The sequence below is a fragment of the Lissotriton helveticus genome, chromosome 2_1 (assembly GCF_964261635.1).
Source record: "Lissotriton helveticus chromosome 2_1, aLisHel1.1, whole genome shotgun sequence".
In the NCBI taxonomy this organism is placed as follows: Eukaryota; Metazoa; Chordata; class Amphibia; order Caudata; family Salamandridae; genus Lissotriton; species Lissotriton helveticus.
Window position 1 is genome coordinate 1,416,264,972 of NC_136059.1, and position 26,534 is coordinate 1,416,291,505.

At 44.1% G+C, this 26,534-nt stretch overlaps 1 protein-coding gene across 2 annotated transcripts in view; it reads left to right on the top strand.

Annotated features, from left to right (window-relative positions):
• The window catches only part of LOC144818693 (coiled-coil domain-containing protein 17-like), an 874,964-nt gene that overhangs the window by 839,649 nt on the left and 8,781 nt on the right, over nt 1-26,534 (top strand). For both annotated transcript variants that reach the window (XM_078676346.1, XM_078676347.1), the window contains one exon: nt 2,748-2,858. In XM_078676346.1, coding sequence (XP_078532472.1) covers nt 2,748-2,858 — 111 coding nt within the window. The remainder of the gene's footprint in view (nt 1-2,747; nt 2,859-26,534) is intronic.

Genomic DNA, 26,534 nt, shown 5'->3' on the forward strand with positions numbered 1-26,534 from the left:
ATGTGTGTTCTGCAGGCAGGTCGATTGAGGGTACTCACGTGTCCTGTGCATAAAGTCTACTACAGCTTTTCATAACAGGCGAGAAAATAGAACTGGTAAACATTGCCTGGGTTTGGCATAACCATTAACATCTGTCATGCTGTACTAATCTGTGCGAGCTCTCAATGGGAGAGCCGTCTCCTTATTGATCTCTGTGTCTATTCAAGGGGTGTCTGAGTTGGGCCCATAGCACATTTAGAAGGATGGATAATCTTGGGTAGTCTGTGTGGTGCCGGAGAGGCATGGTCTGCAGGGTACGTACAGCCCCGGTGCTCCCCAGGTGTGTGGCCTGCCATATAAAAGAATCCTCCATGCACCCCTACAAAATTCCCCAGGCTGTATCAGTCTGGGTATAGCGGGGCTCGGGGCGGTTGTAAATCTGTAAAACAGAAATGGAATGGTGCACTGCAGAGAAAAAACTCAACACATTTTCAAGTTCTTTGTTAGAAAACGTCTTCCTTTATTGAATTCAAATTTTAAAATGTAAGTTCCAAAAACTAACACATCCAGCCAACAATTTTCATTCAAAATCAATTGAACTTCACCAGGGCTTTGAAAAAAATATAGAAAACTTGTTCCTCATCAGGAACCTACAAGATTGGATGTAGACTGGATGCTTGGTTTTTAGATCTTGCATTCTAAAATTAGAATTAAATAAAAGAAGCCGTTTTCTAAAAAATGAACTTGAAAATGTGTTGATTTTTTTTCTCTATGGGTGCACCATTCCATTTTTGTTTTAAGTATTGCCCTCATCTGCATCTGATCACATAACGGCTGATATTGGAATTGAAGTGCACCAAATTATACCAATAGGAATGGTGAGTTAGGTGCGGTTAAAAGGTCCGCCGTTGGTGTATATACCCTATTTCTGGTTGTAAATCTGTCCTCGCAATGAGGTTATCTATGTATGTGTCCAATGCATCCCACTGCAGTGTTTCCCCTCGATGTGCTTGGAGTGAGAACCAGGTGGTCATCTCAGCGGTTACCCATTTAAGTAGGTCTCTAAGCCAAAGAGAGGGGACGTAGCTGACTTCCACGTCATTGCTATGTGACATTTTATTAGGAGAAACACCAGCTCTACAAATTTTGTGGCATATTTTTGTGTGTGCGTGTGCAGGAGGTCAGTCCCAGTAGGCAGGCTAATGGATCTACCTGCAGAGGTTGTCCCATAATGTTAATTAGTGTTTTCAATGCTCCTTCCCAGTAGCGCCCGATCTCCGGACAGGACCACACCATGTGATAAAAGTCTGCCTTTGGGCATGTGCACCAATGGCAATTTGGTGTTGTTCCTGGAAAGATATGGTGCAGTTGCGCAAGGATGAGGTATGTCTGCTGCAGATAGTTAAACTATGTATATTTCAGTTGTGGGTTTCAAGAGTGCAAGCGACCATTGTCTATTTGTAAAACCCTATCCGGTTGAGAGGGTCCATTTATCTCTTAAAGCCAGTAACTGCAGGAGTCCAAAGACCCCATATAGAGTAGTGTAACCATGTGTCTGGCCTACCATGTTCCAGTAGTAATTGCAACATGGGGGGTATAGTGGTTTCAGTATAATCTGGACCCCAAGTGCCCCTATTGCAGCAGTCAGGAGGGATTTGAAACCCATGTTAAGTGGTCAGGAATTACAACCTAATTGAAATGTTAAGATTGTGGTGAATTGTGGGGTGTTGTGTAATTCTCTTTATTCTGTGCTGACTCCTTAAAATGAGGTGTGTCTTGTTAGCTCTCCGCAGGGCGTTCCTATTTGTAATGATGTGTAAATCTAAAGGAAAACCCATTCATAATTAAGATACAAATGATAATGTTAGGTTCTTCGGTGAAACACAATCCAGATAGATACAGAGAACAAAATAGATAGATACAGAGAACAAAAAGCCGCCATGTGTCCCACCCATTTATGCCAGTCTTCCCTGGGTCTATTTCAAGGCTCAAGGACAAAGGAAATACTTCGATTTTAGACTGCCTAAATATTCACAATCATGCTCCAAATGTAGCGCAGCTGCTACTAGCCTAGATCATTTCCCAGTTTCATCTCCTCTAATGATGAACAATCAGGAGGATGCTTTTCAGAGAACTCGCATATTTATTTTGCAAAGCCATTCGGTATTGACTACCTAAAAATGGTAGCTCAATGAGGATCAAATCAGCTAGATTTCAGGAATTGTGTTCAGGTTTTGGAACTATCTTCAAAAATCGAATCATTGAGGTGTTTTTCTTGATTTGTCGATCTATTGATTCTTCATAGTACCTAGTTGTTTTGCTTCTGATAATGGTTAAATAATTTTGATCTTCCTCAGAGCATGTAGTACACTTTATTGGTAATGGATTATGCAAAAATCAATTGTCAAATTGATTTTGTTATTCTCTTCATTCCTACAAAATGGATCCTGTTTTATGTTGTAAGGTCAAGGGCTGGAATTCCACAGGTTCAGTTAAACCTGTGATCTGTAACTACTGCCATGACAAATGGTCAATGTCGTCTGTGTTTATGCTCCTTTTCAAGGTTTGCCAACATTTCATGCCAACAAGGCATTTTATGAACATCATCAAATAATATTCAGACAATTATGTGCATGTAGTTAAAGGAGTTCCATATTTCACCCGTTGCCTTTATTTTTGTGCGTAGATTTTGCACAATTTGCACTTTTTTCTCGTGATTGTGTTGGGTCAATTTGTAGCTGTTCATTTTGCCTGATTTCACTCTGCAGCTGGATAATACAGAGCTGTACATTCGCATTGTTAATGCAAGAGATGCAGAAGTTCAGAGCATTAACTCCATCGAGCCCAACAATGCTGTGTTCTACAAATATCCACCCCTGGTATGTATGATTTTCTCTTTTTTACAACCTAGTAAATGGCTGAATGGGAGGATGGTTTTTCAGGAATATCTCAGATATCTGCATTTTCAGATACAAGTTAAAACTTTAATTTAATTTAATTTAATTTAATTTAATAGCGATTTCTAAAGCGCCTGGTGACCCTAGGGTATCCCCGCGCTGTGAGTTTACAATCCTGTTGAGGGGAAGGGGGGGGGAAAGGTACTCATATGGGGACACTATTTAGGGAAGAGGTGTGTTTTAAGTTTCTTGCGGAAGGCCAGGTAGTTAGGTTCGAGTCTGAGGGTCCGTGGAAGGTTATTTGGTCAGTAACATTTTCAGGTACGATCAAGTTGGAGTGGTGTGGCTCACTGGTTAGAGGCGGCCGACCCGAGAGCAGAGAACGGGCTGGGACCAGGGTTTGATTCCCGACGTGGCAGGGTCTTGGACCAGGATCAGCGGACTTGATAATTCTCGCCTCGGTGCCTACTCTATCCGGGGACCACACTCGGTAACTCTGGGCATTAAGCTTGCCTCATCTCCACAACGGCCCCCCACAAACGCCAGGGATGCCTGGTTTCACCTTGGAGACCCCCAGGGGGGACTATCTCACAGGGAAAGCCAGGACGGGTTCCCCAGCGGTCTATAACGCTACGAGGCCTGCGGTGCGGGTAGCAGTGCGCTTTACAAGACACACTTTACCTTTACCTTATGAGTCCAAGTTCACGTATTCGGTCAGTGCCAAATCAGTTTTTGCATGTCGCTCAAGGCATCGAAAAGTGTGCGCCTTTGCCTCCCCTACACAGTCCTAGGATCTAAGGCCCAGGCTTACAATTCTTTGGCGTAAGACAGGGTTGCACCAAAGATGTTGTCCTGAATTGCATCAAAAGGCAAGAGAAAAAGTGTGCCATATCTACTAAGATATGGTTCTTTTTTTCTCTCCTTCACCACTGGTGTATTTTTGGATGCCAAGTGCCAAAACACCTACCTTTGCAATAAAGTGCAAGGCTGTGTGCCTTTTCTGAAGTGTATATTTGTACTGGAAGGGGTTCCATCCACTACAGAAACTAGGTATGCTTTAAGGTTTTTACCACTTAGTTTCTGCACTGTACAAGGCAGCAAATGCAAGTTGAAAAAAAAGTATTTTGGTGTAAATACCTGACTACCAATGTTTGTACATGCGAATTGCATCAAAACTCATGGGTGGTTGCATGAGAACGCAGGCACATGCACCACCCTTTCACCACTTGACACAAATTAACCAAAAGCAGTGAATAGTGTAGCTTTGCGTTATTTTGGCATACTATGTAAAGCAAATCCTAATTTTTGTTGCATAGCGAATCCCAAACTAGCACTTCACACCAGGTTTGTATCAAAAAAGTGACTCAAATACATCACAAAGCATTAATACAGCTGGAGCCTAGCACGACAAGCAGAAAAAAACTACATCTTTATGGACCAGTGCTCTCCGCTCAGCCCATCCGACATGCTCAATCTGTATTATTTAGAACACTGATACACAATGCTCCATTGGGGAGCTTGGGACCAAAATCCCAGCCCACAGATCCAGCAGAACACTGTACATCAGTACTCCAAACCCAGTGGTAGACCTTGCAACACATTGAAAGCGTAATTGACAGTAATGGACCTGTAATACTGTAATCATCATAAGCCTTTCCTTGATTGACAGCTACCAGCATCAGAAAGATCAGACTGAACTGATACAATGTCTACACAATGTCCCCTTAATAACATGCAATGTTTTAGGAGTGCAAAAGAGAAGGCAGGGATGGCTCCCTGTTCTCCTTTGAAATCCTCCATATTGTTGCACTGTGCCGGATCTGTAAATCTAATGTGGGCGCGGGGACCCGACAAATTTGACCCCCAAAATTTACCTCAACTGAATGCCCACAATTTAGATAAATGGGAGACAGTGGTAATTGTCTGTTTCATGAGGCAATGTTTCCTCGAGGTAAGGCACCTCCCAGCACATCAGAAGTATCAGAAATGCAAATGATAAAATGAAAGGGTCGACTCAAAGGGGCGACTCCTCCACTATGGCAGAGGAGCCTCCCCCCACTGCTGCTACCCAGAAGAGGCAACAGTGAAAAAGAAAATGATAATAAAATAATTCCATTATCATTTTCTTTTACACTGTTACACCTGCTGGATAGCAGATGTGTGTGGTGAGGCCGGGCCATCCTCCTGAGCTTCAGGAGAAGGAGTTGTGAGCACTACTACGTAGGCATGATGGTTTGGCTGGCCGTCTTAGGCTGGCCAAACCGTCATGCACAGTTTGTATTTCTTCACCCAGCTTTACAACACAGCCTGGTGGAGAAGAGCCATAGGCTTCCAGACACTGTTTAAATGGCAAAGCAGGCCGCTTAGACCAATCCTAGCACTGCTCTCATGCGCAGCGCTGGGATTGGCATCTGGACATCTACGTAGTGGGCGGAAGAGGAGGAAGACGGAGTGGAAACAGCATCAGGTAACTCATATATACCTCTGCCGCCCTACCTGGTCGAATCAGGAGCAGCAGCCTAACTGAGTTCTAGATTAACGGCGTGGTTGAAGAGTTTTATCACAAAATTGTAAAGTTGGCGATACATGCCATGAAGGTTCCCAGTAAATAGGGCAATTCAGAGGAACGCAAAATCTAAATTTAGTCAACAGCATCCCTAGTAGAAGTGAAAAGTCTGTGGCTCATCACCAAAGTTTGGGGTTTTCACTCTTTATTCCTGCATATGAAATTGCGATTCTCCTATTAACATGACCAGAGAATCTGGATTTCATTAAAGACACGGAGGCTAACATTATGCATTAATCTTTTAATGCCACTCACAACAGCCGCTTACATCACAAAGGAATAATAAGAACAAGATGACATCATGACAATAATATAAGCCGTGTCCTGTAGTAGAGCTGCCTCTTTTAAATGCAGATGAACGAAGATAAGACCAGACAGGCCGTAACTTGGAAAGGAGATGAAGAATGGCTTGAAATCCTTCGTAGAGGGAGAAGGAAGCTTAGGAAGTCGTTAATTTGAATTATCTGCAAACAAAAGGAAGAACATCAAAAAAACTGAACTGTAGTGGAACAGAGATAATCATAAACTTAGCAATTACATTTGAAGTAGAAAATTCGATTTCGTAGTAGAATACACATTAAAAACTCAAGAGTTAATATTTAAAATTGACCAGAATATCCTCCATCTAAGGGAGGGAAGGGGGGGATAATGTGAGCCTCTGTGTCTTTAATGAAATTCAGATTCTCTGGTCATGTTAATAGGAGAATCGCAATTTCATTACAAGACAGGAGGCTACATTATGCATGTTGGTAGCCCTGAAGAACAGCATCTGAGACATGTTCTATGGGTTTGCAGTAATGATGTGCAAAGGTAGAAGCATTAGACCAGTCTGCACAGTTTAGAATTACATTCAACTTACCACCGGACCAAAAGGATTTGCTGGACATAGCACTCCTTAGAGAGTGAGCTTGGAATTTAGAAAGATCAATACCAGCAAGGCTCATGGCCAACTTGACCCATCTAGCAATAGAGCAGGATGAGATGGGTTTAAATGGTTTGACATAGGAGATAAGAAGTTGATTAGTATCAGATGGCGAAGGTCTTTCATTCTAGAGTCATATTCTTTCATGCAATTTACTACACAAAGTTTTTTGCAAAAATCAAAACGAGGATAGAAAATAAAATCAGACATAGTCTTAGTTCTTCTGTGTATTTCAAACTTAACTCCAAACATATCATAACATCTGTGAGATATATCTAGAACTTTGACGTCAGAGACCCTGCGACAAGAAATGAGACATAAGAGAGAGGCAAGTTTAATAGAAAGACATTTTCTGTTAAGAAGAGAGTTATCAGGCCAGGAACAAAACAGGTCATGCAACAGTTTTACGTCCCACACAGATTGATATTTAGGTCTTGGGGGGCCTTTTAAGTCTGATACTTTTAAGGACTCTACAAATAATAACATTCTTACCTACCGTCTTACCGTTGACAATAGAGTGTCCTGCGGAAATTGCAGATCTATAGCAGTTAATAGATCTATAGGAGAGGCCACTGTCGAAAAGTTCCACTAGGAAATTGACTATATTAACGATAGGAGCTTCCACGGGATCCAAGTCCCTCTCCAAGCACCAACTAGACCATTTTTTCCAGATGGTATTATATCTGTAGTGTGTACCTGGAGCCCAAGATTCACTGAGGAGTGTGAGAGCAGATGTCGAAAGTCCAGACAATTGGTTAGATTGCCTGACACTTTCCAGGCAAGAAGGTTCAGGTTCCCTGAAAGAACCAGGTGGTGATCTTCTCTGTTGGCGTTTAGGAGGAGTCCTTGAGAGGCCGGAATCAAGAGGGGAACGTCGCAAGAAAGTTCCAGAGCTGTGGGGAACCAAGCTTGAGACGGCCAGAAGGGGGTTATCAGGGCGAGAGAGCACTGTTCCTGTCTCACTTTCTGCAGAACCCTCTGGATCATAGCAAAGGGGGGAAAGGCGTAGGGGTGGAGAGGAGCCCATGTTTGTAGGAAGGCGTTGACTGCGAGAGCACCCGGGTCTGGCATCCAACTGAAATATTGTGGAAGTTGGGAGGACAAACGGCTTGAAAAAAGGTCCACATCGAAAGGACCCCAAAGGTGAGCTAGAGAATTGAAGATGGTCGTATTGAGTTTCCAATCGCTGAAATCTACTAGAAATCTCGAGTTCCAATCCACTGAGAGATTGGATTTCCCGGGGAGGTATTCCGCCCTCAGGGAGATCTTGTGTTCTAGACAGAACATCCAGAGTTTCTTGGCCAGATCTGATAGGTCGGTAGATTTCGTACCGCCGAGGCGGTTGATATATGAGACTGTGGAGACGTTGTCCATTTTCAGGAGAACGGATCTGCCCTGAAGAGAATGTCTGAAGCTCATCAAGGCATAGAGCCCGGCCGTCATTTCTAGGAAATTTATATGGTGGGAAGCCTCCGAAGGGGTCCAAACGCCACCAGTGTCCTGATCGAGGAGACGAGCACCCCAGCCATGAAGGCTGGCGTCTGATTCTAGAACGAAGTCTGGAGTTGAACCAAAGATAGCCCTTCCGTTCCAGGCGTCCAAATTCTCCAGCCACCAAGAAAGTTCCAATCTGGCTTGTACGTCCAGAGAAACTTGGTCTCCGTACCAAAGTCCGGATCTGAGAGCTTTGGCTTTCACTCTTTGAAGAGCACGGTAGTTCAGAGGACCAGGGAAGATAGCTTGGATCGAGGAAGAAAGAAGACCAAGGAGCCTGGCTAACTCTCTGAGGGAGAGAGACTGGTGTTTGAGAACAAATCTGATCTCTTTCCGAATTTTGGCAATCTTCTTTTTGTGGAGTAGGAGGAGGCACCTGGATGTGTCCACGGTGAAGCCCAGGAACTCCAGAGATTTGGAGGGTAAGAGGATGGATTTTTCCCTGTTTATAATGAAGCCAAGGCTTTCTATGAGGTTCATGGAGGCTTCTAGGATCTGTGAGTGAGATTGGGACATTATCAGAATATCGTTTAAATAGATGATGAGGCGAATGCCCCTGGCTCTCAGAATAGAGACTATCGTTCTCATCATTTTGGTGAAGCACCAGGGGGCGGATGATAGACCGAAGGGGAGGGCCTGAAATTGAAAAAGGCGATTGTCCCAGACGAATTGGAGGAAGGGCTGATGTTTCTTTGCCATTGGTATGGTAAAATAGGCATCTTTTAAGTCTAATTTGACTAGCCAATTTCCTTCGAGAAGAAGATCCCTGAGCAGATGGATGCCTTCCATCTTGAAATGACGGTATACTAGATACTTGTTTACTTCCCGAAGGTTTATTACTGGGCGCCAACCTTTGTCCTTCTTTTCGACTAGAAAAAGGGTGCTCACAAAGGTCTTCTGAGACCAAGGAACTTCTATTATCGCGCCCTTCTTTAGCATGGACGAAACTTCTTCTTTGACGATGTTTTGATGATCTGCTGAAAGGATTAGGGGTTTTGGAGTGGTAGTTTGGAAAGGAATCTCTGTGAAATCTATCTTGAAACCCCAAACAGTTTCTAGAACCCAAGGGTCTTGAGTCAAGGATTCCCAGGTGTGAATGAAGTGTCAGAGTCTGCCGCCGACCATTGGGGGGAAGGAAGGAAAGGCACTTACTTGAGGAGGTGTTGTTGGAGGCACCGCGAGTGGGGAAGCCTCTTCCGCGTGAGCCTCTGCCTCTCTGTGGGAAGTACTGTCTGGTGTTGGAGGGATAGAAACCTCTACCCTTTCCCGATGAACCTCTTCCTCTTCCATAAGTGAAGGGCCGGAAGTTACCTCGGCCGGAAGAACGGCCTCTTCCACCGGCCTGACCAAAAACACGCTTCATGTTGTTTTGGGCTCTATCCAGAGCTGTAAATGTTGCCACATATTTCCCTACAGTTTTAATCATGTCCTCCCCGAAGAGGAGACCATTAGGTTTAGAGGATGGCTCCTTTTCAGCCAGATCCCCGAGTTTCGGGTTGATCCTGATGAGTACAGATTTCCTACATAACATACATAACTACAGAATTATTGTGGTATGAACAAATGTATCCTTTCATTAGTAAACAGAGCAGAGGCTCATATATTGTCATATTCCCTTAGTACCTAAGCACTATCCCACTACATGAATGATTATTCTGTCCCCTCTTTGTTAATGTCATCCGGAGATGCTATAAAGAACTTAGGGCCCGATGTAGGTCGCCAATTACCGCTCGGTAACGGCCGATTTTGGCCGTTACCGACCGGTATTTGGGAATTGACATGTAGGTGGAATTTAATTGACAGAATCGGTATATTTACCGATTCGGTCAATTTACTGATTCTGTAAAATACCGAATCGGTAAATTTACTGAATCGGTAAATACAGATGTAGGTGGCACTGAAAACAGTGCCACAGGCCATTACCGATTCGTTATTTACCATGTAATACTATTACATGGTAAATAACGAATTCCAGTGTACATGCACATCTGTGCATGTACACCTGTGCCATGTGGCACACAGACATGCCCTAAGGGCATGTATGTGTGTCACATGGCACACAAGCCAGACACAGGGGTGCAACAGGGTCTCAAAGTGACACCCTGTTCCCCTTGCAAATTCGGTATTTTTACCGATTCAGTAAGTACCGATTCGGTATTTGCCATTGATTCCTATGGGCTTCAAGGCCCATAGGAATCAATGGCAAATATTGATTCTGTAATTACAGAATCGGTAAATACCGAATCATACCGATCCAGTATTTTTTACCGAATTTCTACCTACATTTGATTTACCGATTCATGAATACAGAATCGGTAAAATTCGGTATTTATGAATCGGTAAATCACATTTACCTACATCTAGGCCTAAATACATTAACAGCATGTTATATGAATGGATAAGGCACAGTGATCTTGAAGAAATAGATGCAGTTTTCTGACTAAGCCGGGAAAGTTAACTGAAAACAGCATGAACAATGACAATGGAAATAAACAAATAATATTTTACTTGTTCTGTAAAAATAATAGGAAGTGAGATGTGCAAGGGGAAGACAAGGGTGACACCCATTTTGAAAATCATGGCAGCTAGTCCCAAATTGAGGCCTAATTAGCAAGGGTCAGAAAAACACACTTCTACACAAAGTGAGAAAATCATTCCAGAAATATTGGTTCTATATCAGTGCGAACATGTGTAATCGAGTGTAAAAATGCATCCTGCAATTAAATATACAAAAATCTTTAACAAAACTATTGTGCAAATACCTGCTTGGATCACAGTGTGGGTGATGTGCAAAACATAGCACTGTGCTCTGACTTGGGGAGATGGTATATCTGTTTCACTGTTTCCAAATACCAGTTAGAAATCCAGCTGTTTGTAATTGTTAGTTATTGCTTTTATAGGCATAAAGCTCTAAAATGAGTTGTGCATAATCTTTCTCTTTTTTTTTTAAATATATCTTTATTCACAGTTTTTCCATTACACACATACCTCCCCCTCCCATGAGACCAAAGTCAAAGCCCTAGAAAAAGAAAAAACAACTTATTACATCCATAAGTTCGGGATAGCAATCCATTATATACAGATGGATGTAAAAAAAAAAAAGGTCACATGTACATTGTGACATCGTGATTATATATACAGATATCTATATGAAACAAGCACCAAACTTAAGCGTGGCTATGAATCCACTGGAGCAGTGGCTCCCAAATCATCATACCTCTTTTTCTTTTGTTATGCCCTTTATTCTTATAAATGGCCATCTCGAGGCTACATGTCACGAGCAATCTAGCCCTCCATTGTGAGAACCCGGGTGGGTTCGAGTCAAGCTATGATGAAGCTACACATAGCCGCAAAACTGCCATAGCCACAGAGATCAGTTTGCTACCCCCAACATGATCTCTATTGTTGAAATACTCCTTCTTGTTTGGAACACCTCTGATAAAAAAAACAGATATGTCTTTTATCAAACTAGAAAAAGTATTGCATGTGGCGAACATATGGACAATGTCAGCCTCAAACAATGTGCAGCGCGGGCAGGTGGTTCCCTTTCCAGTCCCCCATTTTGCTATTTTATGAGGGGTGTAGTATAAGGAGAAGAATGTTTTGTAATATTGGGCTTGCAGTTTGATAGACATCAGGCATGTTCGGGATAATTCATAGGCGAGAGGGGGAATTGCTGATCGTACTCCTAGTTTAGCCTGCCAAACAGCTGATTGTTTATCAATGTCATCGGGAAATACCGAGCTCATAGCATTGTATATTTCCCCAGTCTTAGGCGTGGGTTTTTTACAGAAATTCTCTATGAATTGGCTAGTTTGGAATTTGAATCGACCACCCCTTTCTTTGATTAAAAATCTCTGATCTGTAGAAACTTAAAAAAGTCCCTATGGCTGATATCGTATTCGGTATGTAGCTCCTCAAAACTCTTGAGTCCATTCGGCGTATAAAAGCAACCTAGTTGCCGCAGCCCGGCCTCCACCCATCTATCCATTCAGCTATCCTGAAAGATCTCTGGCAGGTCATTATTATGGCTCACGGGGGTATAATACGAGTATCGCCCCAACCCCAGTAGTTTCCGTACATTACTCCACACTTTGTATACACTAGATATTGTCTTGAATTTGACTTTCTTAAAATAACTATCATTGGCATGTTGCCAAAAGCATCCTTCACAGCCCTCCTCCGGGATGATTTCTTGTGGGGTCGGGATAGTATGGTTATTGGGTTCTTTAGAGATAAGTATTGCGCAATACCTTAACACAGTAGCCCAATAGTATAATTTAAAGTTGGGCATTGCTAATCTCCCTCTTTCCTTTGGTAGAGTAATCCATCTTAGGGCCCGACAGGGTTTCCTAAATCCCCAAATAAACCTTGAAATCATTGAATCTATAGTTTTGAAAAATTGGGGAGAGAACTCCAGACATATCGCCTGAAAAAAATATAAGAATCTGGGCAGAAAAAGCATTTTAACTATATTACACCTGCCACCAATAGTCAAATGCAAATTATTCAATCGTACCAACTCTTTTTTTGTACGAGTTATCAATGGATCCATATTGATACTAACAATATTTTCTATTTTTGCACTTATGTTAACACCCAGGTAAACTGCTTTTTCTGTGACTCTTGCGTCCCTCATCCTGATTTTGTCATTGAGGATGATCTGGGTTTTGCCTGAATTTAATTTGTACCCAGAGACGAGTCGGGACCGTGGAGCCTCATCTTCTATCACATTTATAGCTCGATTGGGATCGCTGGTGACAAGTGCAATGTCGTCGGCATATGCAAAATGTTGGAGTTATGATTACGTATTTGGACAGGTGGTATTAACGCATGATTTTCTAGCCGACGACAAATGAATTATTATAAATTGCGAATAGAAGAGGGGAGCAAGGGCACCCCTGTCTAGTCCCCCTAGTGATAGTAAAACTCTCCGATAGAAGCCCATTGATCAGAACACTGGGGACTGGATTAATATATAACCTTTGCGTGGCCTTTATGAAACTCTCAGTAATTCCACAGTGAGACATGGCTGCCCACAGAAATTTCCAGGAGACCCTATCGAACGCCTTTTCTGCATCAAGCAAAATTAGCGCCATAGGGTCTCCTGTCATCTCTGTATAATCAAATAGGGAGATTACTCTTTGGACATGATCTACTGTTGATCTTCCAGGGATGAACCCAAACAGGCGATTTGACACTATCTTATTTATAATAGGTGCCAGTCGAGCTGCCAAGAGTTTAGAACAGATTTTGGAATCCCCATTTATCAATATTATAGGGCGGTATGATCCCATTTCCAGGGGATCTTTATTTTTTTCAGAAAGACCACAATCTTAGCAGCTGACCATGAGGCAGGTGGATCCCCCCCTGAAATATAAAAACAAATAGTTTTAACATAATTATTCTGAGTTGAACTGCAAATTTAACGTAGAACTCTATTGGGATCCCATCTATACCAGCTGCTTTCCCGCTGGCCAGCGTGTTCATGGAGAGGAGAATTTCATCCCAATAGAGAGGATTATCCAGCTTATCTTGATCCTCCTTCTCAAATCTGCTACCTATAATTAGATCTAGATATAGTTCAGGATCCTCCTGTCCCATTTCTGGCTCTGTATATAGCTCCTGATAGAATCTCTGAAATGACGCTCTTATTTCTGATGGTTCTGATCTTAAACTTAGTTCCGGATCCTGAATTACGTTCACTATATTAGCTGAGCTCTCCTCTCGGATACGAACCGGTAACTGATGACCAACTTGCTCGCTTAGCTTGTATACTTTCTCTCTATAGATTGCTGCTTTAGCTATGGTCTTTTCCGTTAATATCTCAGAAATAAGATTTCTAGCAATAGCTACCCGAGCTAATTCGTTATCCATCATCCCTCCCTCTTGAGCAACTTTGATCAGATCTTCCTCTGCTTTGCCCAGATTCTGCTGTAGTGTTGCTAAATGCTGTTTCCCCTCCTTATTAAACCTAAGTGAGAATTGCAGCGTTTCTCCTCTAATGCCAGGCTTCAGGGTATCCCAAACCACATCGATAGGTGCACTGCCCAGGTTATCTGTTAAAAATGTCGGGATCAATTCTCTCATGTGTTGGCAATATTTCTCGTTCCTCAATAATGCCTTTTCAAAAGTCCATATCTTTATTATGTGACTATTTTGACTACTAGCGAGGCTTAGTGCTAATGGGTTATGATCCGATAACGCCCTTGGGAGTTTTTCTATTGTGCTAGTGGGTTTCAAGGAGATAGAAATTAACATATAATCTAAGCATGCATGACGGGAATGTGGATAAGAATAGTATGTGAATCCGGGATCCCCAGAGTGCTTGAGTTGCCAACTGTCGATCAGCCCATGTGATACACAAAAATATTTTAGTGCCCGAAAACCTTTGGTTCCCTGCCGTGATATTTAAACTCGGGACCCATCGACCAATCTCCTGGCAGGTGTAAGTTAAGGTCCCCACACACAATCAGGGGTAGGGGCCAGTGTACTAGTTCACTGGAAACACCAACCAACACATCCGGGTCATCACTGACGCTGCCATAGATAGTACAGATTGTCATCTTATTTAACCCACTATTATAATGACATTCGGTGATGGCCCAACACCCAAATTTATCGGATAATGATCTTAAGAATTGAAGCCCCTCCCTTTAGCTAAAATAGCCACCCCCCTGGTTCGAGCACCGTGAGTTGAGGCAGTGATGAGTTTATACCCTAGTGTTTTAAGCAGGTATTTTTGCGACCCTTCGATGTGTGTATTCTGCATGCATACAATGTTAGCCTCCATTAGTTGTAGCCCCATAGCGACCTTCTGTCTCTTCTTTATGTCGTTAAGGCCACAAATGTTAATCAAGATGGTTTTTAACTTTGCCATACTAGTGTTTGAGCTGCCATCGGTTGCTTACTATAGTGGCATACTTGTTTCATGGATACGTTCCCTGCCATTTTCTTAATGCATTGACCCCTCCACCCTACACCTTTACCACCCATCTTGTATTTGATATCCATTGGTCTTACCCACCCTTGATCCCCCCCACCCCCCTCAAATATTTAAGCCGCCAGGCTCAATCCTGAGCCTGTGTGATAGATTCTAACCAACCTCACCCACACTCCCCACCCGTCCTTCCCTCTTATCCATACTAATAAACAATGCCCTGGCACCTCAGCCAATCTCTCAGCCCACCGGGCATATATAACAAAAAACTTTTAGAAAAGAAAAATAAAAAAAGATGTGAGACAGCCCAAACAGGGAGAAAAGAACGAGTAAAAGTAAGAAAAATAGGGAGCCGATATTAAGATGGTGGGGATATCAGAGAAAAAACAACAACAATAGTCCAATTAATGTTGAGAAATCAACGATTGTTCCCTGCACCCCCAGTTTGCCCAGCAATGATGTCTTTCAGGGTTTCAAGTCAAGTCAAGTCAAGCCAAGTCAAGTCAATAGCACTTTATTTCGATTAATAAAAATCATAAAAGCAGTCACAAAAATACATTATACAGAAATATTAAAAACGTTAAAATATTTCCAAGATTAATACACAGTATTATACATAAAACGTATATAAATATACAAGCGCAAATGTTGTTAATGGGCATATCACAAAGTAAAAAACGTCAAAATTCATTGGCAGAGGGATATAATAAATTCTCCAAGGCTCTAAAAGCCACTCTCTTATTCTTATTGCGTACAGCAGCCACCAGGAAGCTTGCAACCCCAAACATCACTTTCGGAGTGCTTAGCAATTGTAAAAACATCAGTGCTGGTTTAGCTTGAGTGAATCCTGCTTCTCTTAATAGAGGAACTAAATGTTGCTTCCTAATATCAGAAAAGTGCTGACAAAACAAAATAAAATGCAAAAGGGTTTGGGGCGAGGCATTATCACAGCTACAAGGAGGTGTAAGGTCTGGTTTCCCCCACACACATGAAATGCCCAAAGTATACTGAACAATGTTTAATCTAAATCTAATTAAGAGATGTCGATGATATGGTATTGATACCATTCTGAGGTATGGTTCGAAATGTGGAGTAGTCTTTAAAACATAATTAGATCTAACGAGAGGTTTATTCATTTCCACATATTCCCGCTCTTGCTCAACCATCCTCATAAAATTCATCTTTGTCCAGTTCAAATCACTTTTTTGTAACAGATGCGGGGAATGATAAAGCTCTGGACGCCCCAATTTAACAAAGACATCTCTAATATAAGATAGCCAGGGTATTTTGTGTGCTTTTTCGAGTGCCATTACATCTTTTAAAATAGCATGGTTCAATGAAATCTCCTTATTAATCCAGGTTTTAACCCAACACGTTATTGGGGCTAAGCGTATAAGATCGGAAATATAGCTCAGTCCCAACTCAGTATGTATTGTAAACACAGGCGTGGATTGAGGAACAGCTAACAGGATCCTTAAAAATTTGTTCTCAATTTTTTGTAATTTATCCTGTTGCAAATAGACCCATAGTGAGGCCCCATACAACGCTATAGATAGGCATTTAGATTTATAAATAGATAAAAGTGCCTCCATAGGCCTGGATCCCAACCGCCTTGCAAAGTCCATTAGAGCAGAGGATGATCTAGCGACCGCTGAGCATTTCGCATTAATTTGAGGGGCCCAGCTTCCCTTTAGATCAAAAATGACACCAAGATACGTAAATACTGGGACGATGGATAGAACTACACCATTGCAAGAGAAGGGCAGTGTTTTATATGATTTTGGGCGTTTTCCAACCACCATAACATGAGATTTCTTACTATTCACCCTCAGATCTAAAGATTCCATAAAGCCACCAAAGGAATCTAAAAGTCTCTGCAGCCCCAGTCCTGTGCGGGCCAACAGTACCGCATCGTCAGCATAAAGAAGGACCTGAACTGCAGAGTTACCCACATGGGGGGTGTCCGGGGTGGCCATTTCCAGATGTTTATCTAGGGAATTTATATATCAGGGTTTGTTCTGCCTGTATCTCCGAGGGAAAAAACAAAGTTTGACCCTGTGAAACTACTTTCAGTTTGGCAGGGTTCTGGAGTAAAGCGAGAGCCCCAGCTTTCTGGAAGGGTGTAATCAGCTGTCGTAGCCGCCATCACCTCTCCACCGTGGCATGTGCGAAATCCGGTTTTGCAAAAAATGAGAATTTCTCCCAGCACCTTTTTTTGTTTGGATGGGCAAGATCATATATAGAAAATTGCCCAAAGTATGACTCTGGGGAAAGTTTGATCTGTACGTGGACGTCTAGGTAGTGAAAGCGGGAATCGGTGTACATGCTGGATTTCTTTGTCCCAATCCCACTGCACCAGCTCAGGGAACGCATTCTTCAAAAGATTAATGATCAATGCACGTATGTCGCTTCCTTCGCTGTTTTCAGGAATCCCAAGAATTCAAACATTATTTCGGCGTTGGCGGTTTTCTGCTTCCACATGATGTCAGTCACCGCGTTCCCATGAGATGTCACCTGTGTTTTCGAGATATCCACTGTATTTTCCAGTATCTCTGTTTGATTCTCCTCCATACTCATTCTCTCAGCAATTTCAGTGCAGGTGTTACTAATTTTTCATACAGAGCCTGTAGTTTTTTCGCAGCCATGCGGGCAAGTCTGTTTTCCGATTCTACCTCACTCTGGAATGCACTTAGTGACTGTGTAGGTTCGGGTGTTTGTGCTGATTCCTTCAGTGTGTCCACACATTCTTGGAATCTCTTATCTGTGCTTGTCGAGACATGACCCCCCAGTAGGGAGAGCGGTTGGGTATCAGAATAGTCCCATCGGAGGTCGGGTTCTTCCTCCATGTCCACCTTCTGATTAAATTTCCTCCCTTCAGAGGCCCTTTTAGATTTCCTCTGAATTTTTTTACCCTCATATTGGCTACCATTACTAGTGGAGGTATCAGCACACCCGTCCCCACTGCTATCACTGTGAGAGTCCGAGATTTCAGAGCCATCGGATTCCTCATTCAATGAATAAAAGTTCTTGGTGGGATCCGGAGACATGTACCCCTGCTCAGTGTTATCAAGGGGGGCTACTAGCGTGCCCTTTGATTGTTCATCTGGAGATGGACCCCCTTTCCCGGGCACACAAGTGACAGTTTCTTCCCTCTCAAGTTCTATATTAGTGGTAGTTTGCAGCCCGCTTTTTAAAAAAAACCTGCTCCGCTTGTAGTGGATAACCTGTAGTGTCATTTGAGAGTAGTACTGTAATCTCGCTGCTAGAACCCCATTATAATCATGTTTCAATGGTTTCTGGCAGGTTCACAAGGGGCAGTTGTTGTTTCTTTTCTCCTACCCCCGGATTCCTTTTGTCACCAGTCACAAGATCTACGTCTGCATTTGAGTCGACATTGCATTTCTTATGGAACAGATTAGTGAGGACAGTTTGTTTTTTCTCCCCAACGGCAGGATGATCACTAATAGCGGGGGATTCAGTGTTTTTGCTGCCGAGGTTTTGCTGCTCTTACTGGAATTCACGCCGGGTTTGGCTTTCCCCACCTCCGTTTTGGCGTTAGCCTTTATCTCGGACCGCGAAATCGCTGCAGGAATAGGCACTGTGGAGCGGGCTTTGCTCCGTCTCTGTCTGCTGCCATTGCCGGTCTTGTGCACGCTCCGTTCTCCCTGGCGTCCTGGTTGCTATGCAACCTGTATCTGCTCACGTCGATTTCGCTCCATCCGGCGAATACAGTAGGGAGCAGCCGAGCCAGCGCTTCCCAGCACGGGCTGTGTGACTGGTTGCTTCGGCGATCGGCCAAGGGGCTACCTCGTTCCACGCTCGCTCCCCGATCAATTGTATGCCAATGATGTCCTTGGTGCTAGCGAAGCCAGCATCGATCGCCTGGGCGCATCTCTCAGATGAAAGACTCCTTTAGAGGGCCGGAGTGGTGCAGAGGTGAGTACTGAGGTCTCACTCAGCCACCATCTTAGCTTTGTGCATAATCTTTCTATTTGACATCAGGGTACTGTTTCTGATCAAGACATTGTTCCAAAATGACTTGACTCACGGAAGTACCATTGCCCTTATTCTTCAGAACTCCAATGCCCTCCTTCAGCAAGTGCATAATGCTGCAAGGATGCAAATAAAACTCAACCAATTCGCTCTTATCTCACCTTCCCTGACTACCAGGCTCTAACTTCCTGTGACAAGATAAAAAGGTTCAAAATCCTATTCATGATTCCCTATTTCTAGCTTGCTATTGTTCAATTGTATACAAGTCACATAGCCACTAATAGGGAAACAACAGAGTATATGGGAAGAGACAGCTATCAGTGTACAAGAGATGAATGAGGGTGGGTGGCATTGAGGGTATTTAATGGAGAAGAGAACAAAAGATAGAGCCGAAGGCGAGATAGTACTTGAAATACGGAGAAAGGTGCATTAGGAGGGTGCATACATAGTAACACTTGTAAAGCTAGTTGTGAGAATCCCAATTTTTAAACAAAAAAGCTGCTTCGGTTTACCTTTATCCCACTTAAAACTCCCTTCACTTTTATATTTGTTAATGGGAATTTAAAATCCACCAATTTTTTCGAAACCTACTAACTGTTCACAAATGCTGTCATATAGGAAGGTGAAAAAGTGAAGTGGGTAAAGTGCGCGAGAGGATGGGATGGATTCTTGAAGAAAATCTGAGATACATAAAAGACTGGGTTACTGGTGTGATGAAGAGATAGTGGCTGACACAGATAGAGAAGAGAGTTAATAAGAGGTATGATGGCAATAGAGTGTCGGAAGAGATGACAAACCAACAGGGCCGGACTGGCCGTAGTGGGCACCGGGCAATCCCCCGGTGCGCCGAACGGGTGTGGGGCCGGTTTGGGGCCCTTGGGGGCCTTTTTTGTGACAGGGCCGTTTTTGCAGCTTATCTGCAAAATAGGCCCTGTAACAAAATTGGCCGAAAACCAGCCCTGGCAAAGAGCTCGGCGGCACCCACAACCCCCCCGCGGGAGAGGGGGCCGCCCAAGCACCTTGCCAGGGCCGGTTTTGGTTACCAGTCCGGCCCAGCAAACCAAGCATAGTTTCCGAGAGATGACGAGAGACATGGAGTCCTGTTTGATGAAGAGGCACAAACATTGTGAAAGGCTTTGACTGACCTATGTTAACAACACACATATGGCTTGAATGCTGTTGCCTGAAGGGTTGACACCTCTGTAATCTGACAAAAAAGTATTAAGCAAACATCAGTAAAAAGAGCCAAAATAGGTAGCTGCAGAGCTTCGAATTCGTGCCAAAGAGTGCAGAGAAGCATAGCTGCCAAGGTTTCAGATTGCTATGTGTGACATTGTCATAAATACAGTGTAATTATGAGTGACATTTCAGCAACTAAGAGTGACACTTGCTCACAAACAAAATAGAGCAATGAAGAGAAGGGAAACATATAAACATCAGAAATGACACCAATTTGAGCAACAAGAAAGGCTAAGTTAACTGATTCAAAGCATAAAAAATAATTGTTAAACAACTCATTTATCAGACTGTAGCCAAAATTGCGGAAAATAGATCAAGCAGTCTGGAAGTTGTTCATAATTTATTATAATCAGATGAGTAACCTGCCGACTCACTCGATTGGTGCTGACCACATGAGCTGTAAGCAGGGCTGCATTAGAAAGCGGAGCGTGGGAGGCACTCATTAGGTCACAGCTAGGCTGATAACATAGTCTCACTGACCTGACTTTCAGAACACTTTATTTTGAGGAAGGTGACGAGCCAGCTCTGCGGTAAAGATTAAGCTCAGTCCTGATGGCACACACGCTGTGATGCATTTTTGGATTAGGATTTGCACAGTTACTATTATTCCCAAAAAAGGTACTGGCACAGGCCTTTATTTTTACCCACCTCTGCAGTTTAGACCACAGTGCTTACCAAGTTTTTTCTGTCATGTTTTGCTTTTCCAGCCAGAATAGCGTTTTAACCAAATGCATGTTACATTTTCGTGCCAGTCATTTCACTTGTAGCACTGAAACACAATGATTGGCTCAAAACTATCTGGGAACAATAAACTGCTGTTTTTTATGGGTTACTTGATATCCGTTTGTGAGTTGACAATCACACTCACCACAATCTCAGCAGGGTGCTAGAAAAACAACCCAAGAAAGGATCCGTGCCCAACAGGAACTACTTGTGATAGAAACACAGCGAGAGGGCATGAACCGGACATGAGGTTTCATGACCAATATATAGAACATTCTCAGAACCCTTCAGGTGTCCCCCAAAGACACTTACATGCTCAAAACCCGCCAATCATTGGAAAAACCCATTCAAATAAAAATGCAGACTCATGGCATGCTAATGTTTGCATCAAGGTTCTTATTATTTTGTAAATCACCATTATCAATTATTTTGGCTTGCTTGTGGTTTAGTCAAATATTCAGGAATTGTTTTCGCTGGGTCAATTAAGCATACACGCTCGCGGGACTGGTACTTATTTTGACTCTTTTGCAGGCAGCGACTGCAAGGCAAGCAGACTGCAAGTCACTGTGGCAGTTCAGGTTTCCCGCCCGCCTCCTTAGTCCAGGGGCCTGCTGTCCTGAAGTCTGCTGTCTTCCAGTCAGGCTGTCTTGGGCGGCCGCTGCAACAGCCGGTCACTGACTAAATGACGTGAGGCAGAGTTCCGGTGATGAAAAATGTAATTCACCAAGGTACAAAACACAATGGCGGCCTGGGCAGGTGCAAGCAGCAGGCAGTGCTGCTAGCGCCAAGATTGCGGTGGCGTCTGCACACTTTTAGCCACACAAAACCATTTCCTCCCATAACAATCTCCCCGCCTCGCAAGCAGGACTTGACATCCCCCAACCCCCGCGGCGCCAGACTAATACTGGACACTACCATGACGTCAGGTTGCGTGAAAGCCACACAGCGGAAATCACCATGAAACATTGTTGCATTGTGCAGTGAGCCTTACTGCAGCCTCAACACTGCTGCAAGACCCAAGCCTGCAGTGGGAACAGCACACAGCTGCCACACTTTCACCGACTCCATGATATTTAGGCAGTGCCAGGGATGCTGAGATACCATGCAAATGCGTGACAATGCATTTCAGTGCTGTGATGCGGATCACCACACTGAAATGCGTTAGTCTAACACCTGATGCGTGATACTAGGCAGGACTGGAGAAAGAGAAACTAATGTCAGCACGCATGCACAGCACCTATATGGAACTCTGTGTTGTCATGTACAGAGACTGGTCGAAGTCACTATGAAGGCTGATGGCGCCACCTGTTAGGGAGAAGCAGATGTTGCAAGAGTTTCTGAATAAAGTCTGGCGCCTGGGTTTAGGAAGAATTATCTGCTGTTATCATTATCTGTCAGAAACTTTAAGTACGTTCAACGCCTTGTAAGTTCGGCTGTCCCTCTCCCCACAAATACGGAAATGCAACAAGGTAAGGTTAATTAGGCTGCAGCCAATAGTTCTTTAGTCCTACCTTCAAATTAATGAAATAATCTAATTTAACAATACTGAAGTATTGCTATTGAACAAGGTTATTCCTAAAATCAATTGAGAAGAGACTGACCATGCAGTAGCTAATACACCCCAAAGACATCTACAGACAACCCATATTGGACAGGTGGCTAAAGTGTAGGATGTTGATTCCCTATTCTATGATTATAATCCCACCTCATTTGTCTTTTATTTATTCATTTAACCTGAGAGAATACAGATGGATTCAAAACCTACTTTTGCCTGCGTAATCGCTATTTTAGTCCAACATTATGGAAACATAATGCAAAAAAGCTCTTTTCCTGCTTGGCCTCTGTGGTATTTCCATGTAGGTGCCCCAATTGCATTTGTGAATTTAAATATCTTCATGTTTCACTCAGAAGCAGTGTACCTCATGAACAGTAATCAGTAACAGAATTAATTATCTTGATACGGCCCAGAGAACCAAAACAATGGCAGTGCACTCTAGACTCTAGTGACTGGGAACTCCAGCGTCAAATCTCATACTAAACAGTAGTTGGGTCATGCCGCACTGCAGCTGTATTATGGTTGCATGTTTATTTCCTACAGCAGTGGTGACGCTGGACGCCTGAGGCGCCAATTGCTCTACACCAAAACAAGTGATACACGATCCCAATTCTGCCAGAGGTGAGCGGATGGAAACGGATGTCTGATTCACAAATTTTTAATTTATAAAAGTCAAACATTAAATCCAATGCTGTCAATCTCAGACAGTCGTTATTCGATCTACATTGGTCTCAAAGGAGCATTTTCATTAACTGCAGAGCATGTGAAACCAAGTGGTTAGAATCTGTCTATATATAAGGAAGTCAGACCATAATTAGCCAGCTGTAAAAACTTCCATAGGTTCCCATTGGAAGTAAGGATTGCATTTACAGTGCTCTGCAGTGAGTATAAACCCATTAGTGCAAAAATGCTAGCATTCCTCTAAAAAGATTCCTTACCATTCTTCTTCCAGTCAGTACCTCACGTCTAACAAAACAGACAGAAGAAACAGAGGCTAATTCGAATTGTTTGAACCCCACCGAAGGGCACTCCCCAGCTAAACACTATAACTATAAAAAAGCGATGAAAATCCGCTTATTCACAGAGTCCTCTAGTTCAGTCAGGTTATCTTGAGACGCACTGCCGCCACTTCCCAAGGAATCCCAAGGAAGTAAAGAACCTGCAACTCTATCTCAGATCACAGCATTGGCCTCAATAAATGGCGAGTGACCAAGGGAGTGTGTATGGATCAAACATACTTGGACACCTGTCCTTTGGGATCATTTATCAGTCACCTAGCATCACTCAGCACTGCAAAGTTGCTTATTGGCCACATGATGCCTATGGTACTAATAAATACTTATGCATAAATATATAAATATCATGCTGGGAGCGCTAGTGAGCCTGAAGCAAGATGGCCGCACATTAGTGCAGCTCTGCTGGTCGGGGCCACAAACTGTCCACTATCCTTTATTTCCTCCAGTCATCTGAGGTGGAGAGATAGCGTGTTGGATTGCACATTGTTTGCTGCATCGGATGCGGTAATTTATGTGGCTGCTGCCTCTGCGGGAAAGCTGATATGCAGCCTCTGGTGGTCGTGCATAAAATGGCGGCAGCTGGGAACTGAGGCAGGTGCCAAAAAGACCTGGCTGTGTTGGAGGCGCTACTGCTCGAGGAGTGAAGCCTGCAGTGTGGTGTTTGAAGGAGACACCGTTGGGACGAGCGACATTGTGGCGGTGCTCCATGGAACTGCTGTGTGTCAAGAGCACGTCAGAGAATTTTGGGGCCTGGCTATGGACTGGGGCTTGCCGGCGGGTAGGCGCGCAGAGGCCGGGTGGCCCGTTGCGGCGCGGCCTTGCCCCAGATGTGATACGCCCCAGTGCTGGAATGCGGCTGGAAGTCGGAGGCAGTGCTCTGTGGGGTGAGCAGCTGCGGAGGATCGAGGGTGTCCAGTGCGCTGTGCGGGGCCTGCAAGACTGTTGTGGTGTGGCCTTACCAAGGCTGTGGTGGGCCTCGCGACCGAAGAGAGGTTTGGTGTCCTGTGATTGTTGCGGGCTTCGGGAGTGGCGCTGTCTGGAGCCGCTGCTTGGATCCGTGGCTCTGGCTGGAGTCGGGAGCGGTATGGTGGTGTAGTGAACGTTTCTGCAGGCGGAGAGCTTGAGGCGGGAGCAGAGACTGTTCGGTGGACCTGATGTGAACCGGAGGCCCTCTTGGGATAATTGGACTGTGGACTGTGTTAGTTAAGGCGGCGGGGGATGTGTTCAGGAGCTATTGTGCACCCTCGCAACTTGAGAAACTGGCACTCCTCCTTTCTTGCTGGTGTGCATGGTGGAGCCTACTGAATCGATATAGCACCTTCAGCTACACATTTGGCCAACGCTGTGGAGGTTGTTGAGGCCTGCGAATGCTGTGGTTGGTCTGTTTGGGGTACACCTTTGCTGCTGGTGGGACCAGCTGGAGTGGTGCCTACTTCTGCGCAAGCTTGAGACTAATTACTTGGCGTGACATCTGCTGGAGGATTCCTCTGTGTTGCTGTTGTGGCGATGCATGGTGGACTGCTGATTCTGCTTCTGCGTCCGGGCCTTCTTGGAGTTACACATACCTCAGGAGAGGTTTTGGGGAGTGCTGCTGCACCGGTATTGAATAGGAGCTGTGGCAGGACTATTTTTGGATTGTTGCCCGCGGATTGTTTGGGGGCAGCTTTCTAGAGTGTGTCTGCTTGCTCTGATTGCGACCAGCACCGTGTGCGTGCGGCCCTGACGGATTGTGGAGGCCTTGAGTAACCTTGTAGTTTGATTAGTGTAGTGCGCAGTCTACAGTTTGTTTGTTCCGGTGGCAGGATGGGTAAGCCAGACAAGCACCTGCAATCTACGCTCTCCTTCAAATCTAAGCTCCTGAAGAAAACGCAAAAACAGGCAGCATCCGACACAGAAACAGATATGCAATCTGGTAGCTGCTCCAAGCTGGAAACATTTTTGCTGGCAATGCAGCAGAGTCTTCAAACTATAGATGGAAAGATAGAAACCTAAACTTGCGTATGGACACCATGTCAGCAAAGTTAGGCTAACATGGTGTGCGTCTGACGGAGGTGGAACAAGGTATCTCCACGGTTGAGGACAAAGTGGAACGTATTACGAAGTCTTGCTCTGAAGTGGATAAGATATTGGAGGTCATAAGGGCCAAGAATGAGGACTTGGAGGTGAGATTGCGCCGGAAAAACGTGCGCATCACTGGAGTGCCTGAGTCCACCAATACGGGCAAGTTGGAGCTTACTTTACTTTGCGTAATGTCCGCATCTCTCTGGCTACTAGTATACAGGGGTGAGACTGCTAAGCGATATGTTCTGCTGATTATCTGTGGAGCAAGGTTTCTATGCATTTGATTGCGCATTAGATTCTGTCCATGTATTGTTTATTTTTGTTTCTTTGATGACTGTGGGGTGTGCTGGGAAGGGACTGTAGACTTGCCCTGACCCCCCCCTAGGTACCACCATGGGGTCGGTGGGCGGCGGGTGTCCCCGAGGAGGGAATAACCCACGCAATTCTTTTTCGATATGGGTGTAGACTGTGGGAGGACTAGCTTCTCACAATGGGTGGGGTGGGGGGTTTGGGTTCTGTTTTTCCTGGTATTGGGGAGACTTAACATGTTTGGGATGCTTAAGTGGGTGGGGGGGTATGTTGGGGATTCAATACATGGTTGCTTTTTGCGGAGTGGTGTGCAGAGGTGAGTTAGTTGTCTTGTATGTGATGCAGGTGCAAGGGGTGCAGCTCTTGTTATAATTCTGAACATTATTGCTACTGTTGGCGGGTGGCAAGGTGACATGCATAACATGGAATGTCAGGGGATTGAATAATCCAAAGAAAACCAGGCAGGTTCTTGCTTTTTTGGTTCCGCACAATGTGCAAGTCGCTTTATTGCAGGTAACTCATTTAAGCAACCAAGTAGCAAGTAATGTGGCCACTAGATGGGCAGGCGTCAAGTTTGTGTCGTCCTACATCTCATATGCGAGAGGAGTTATGATATTGATCAAGAAAAATTTGGTCTTTGAACCATCTCACGTGGAGGATGACACGGACAGTCGGTACATATTGGTGCAGGGGAAATTGTGTGGAATGATGCTCACCATTATTAATGTGTATGGGCCTAATGTGGATAATCCTGTCTTTTATGATGTCTTGTGGAATAAGGTCTATAGGCTCCAGCCGACCGATATTATCTGTGGTGGCGATTTTAATGTGATCTTGACT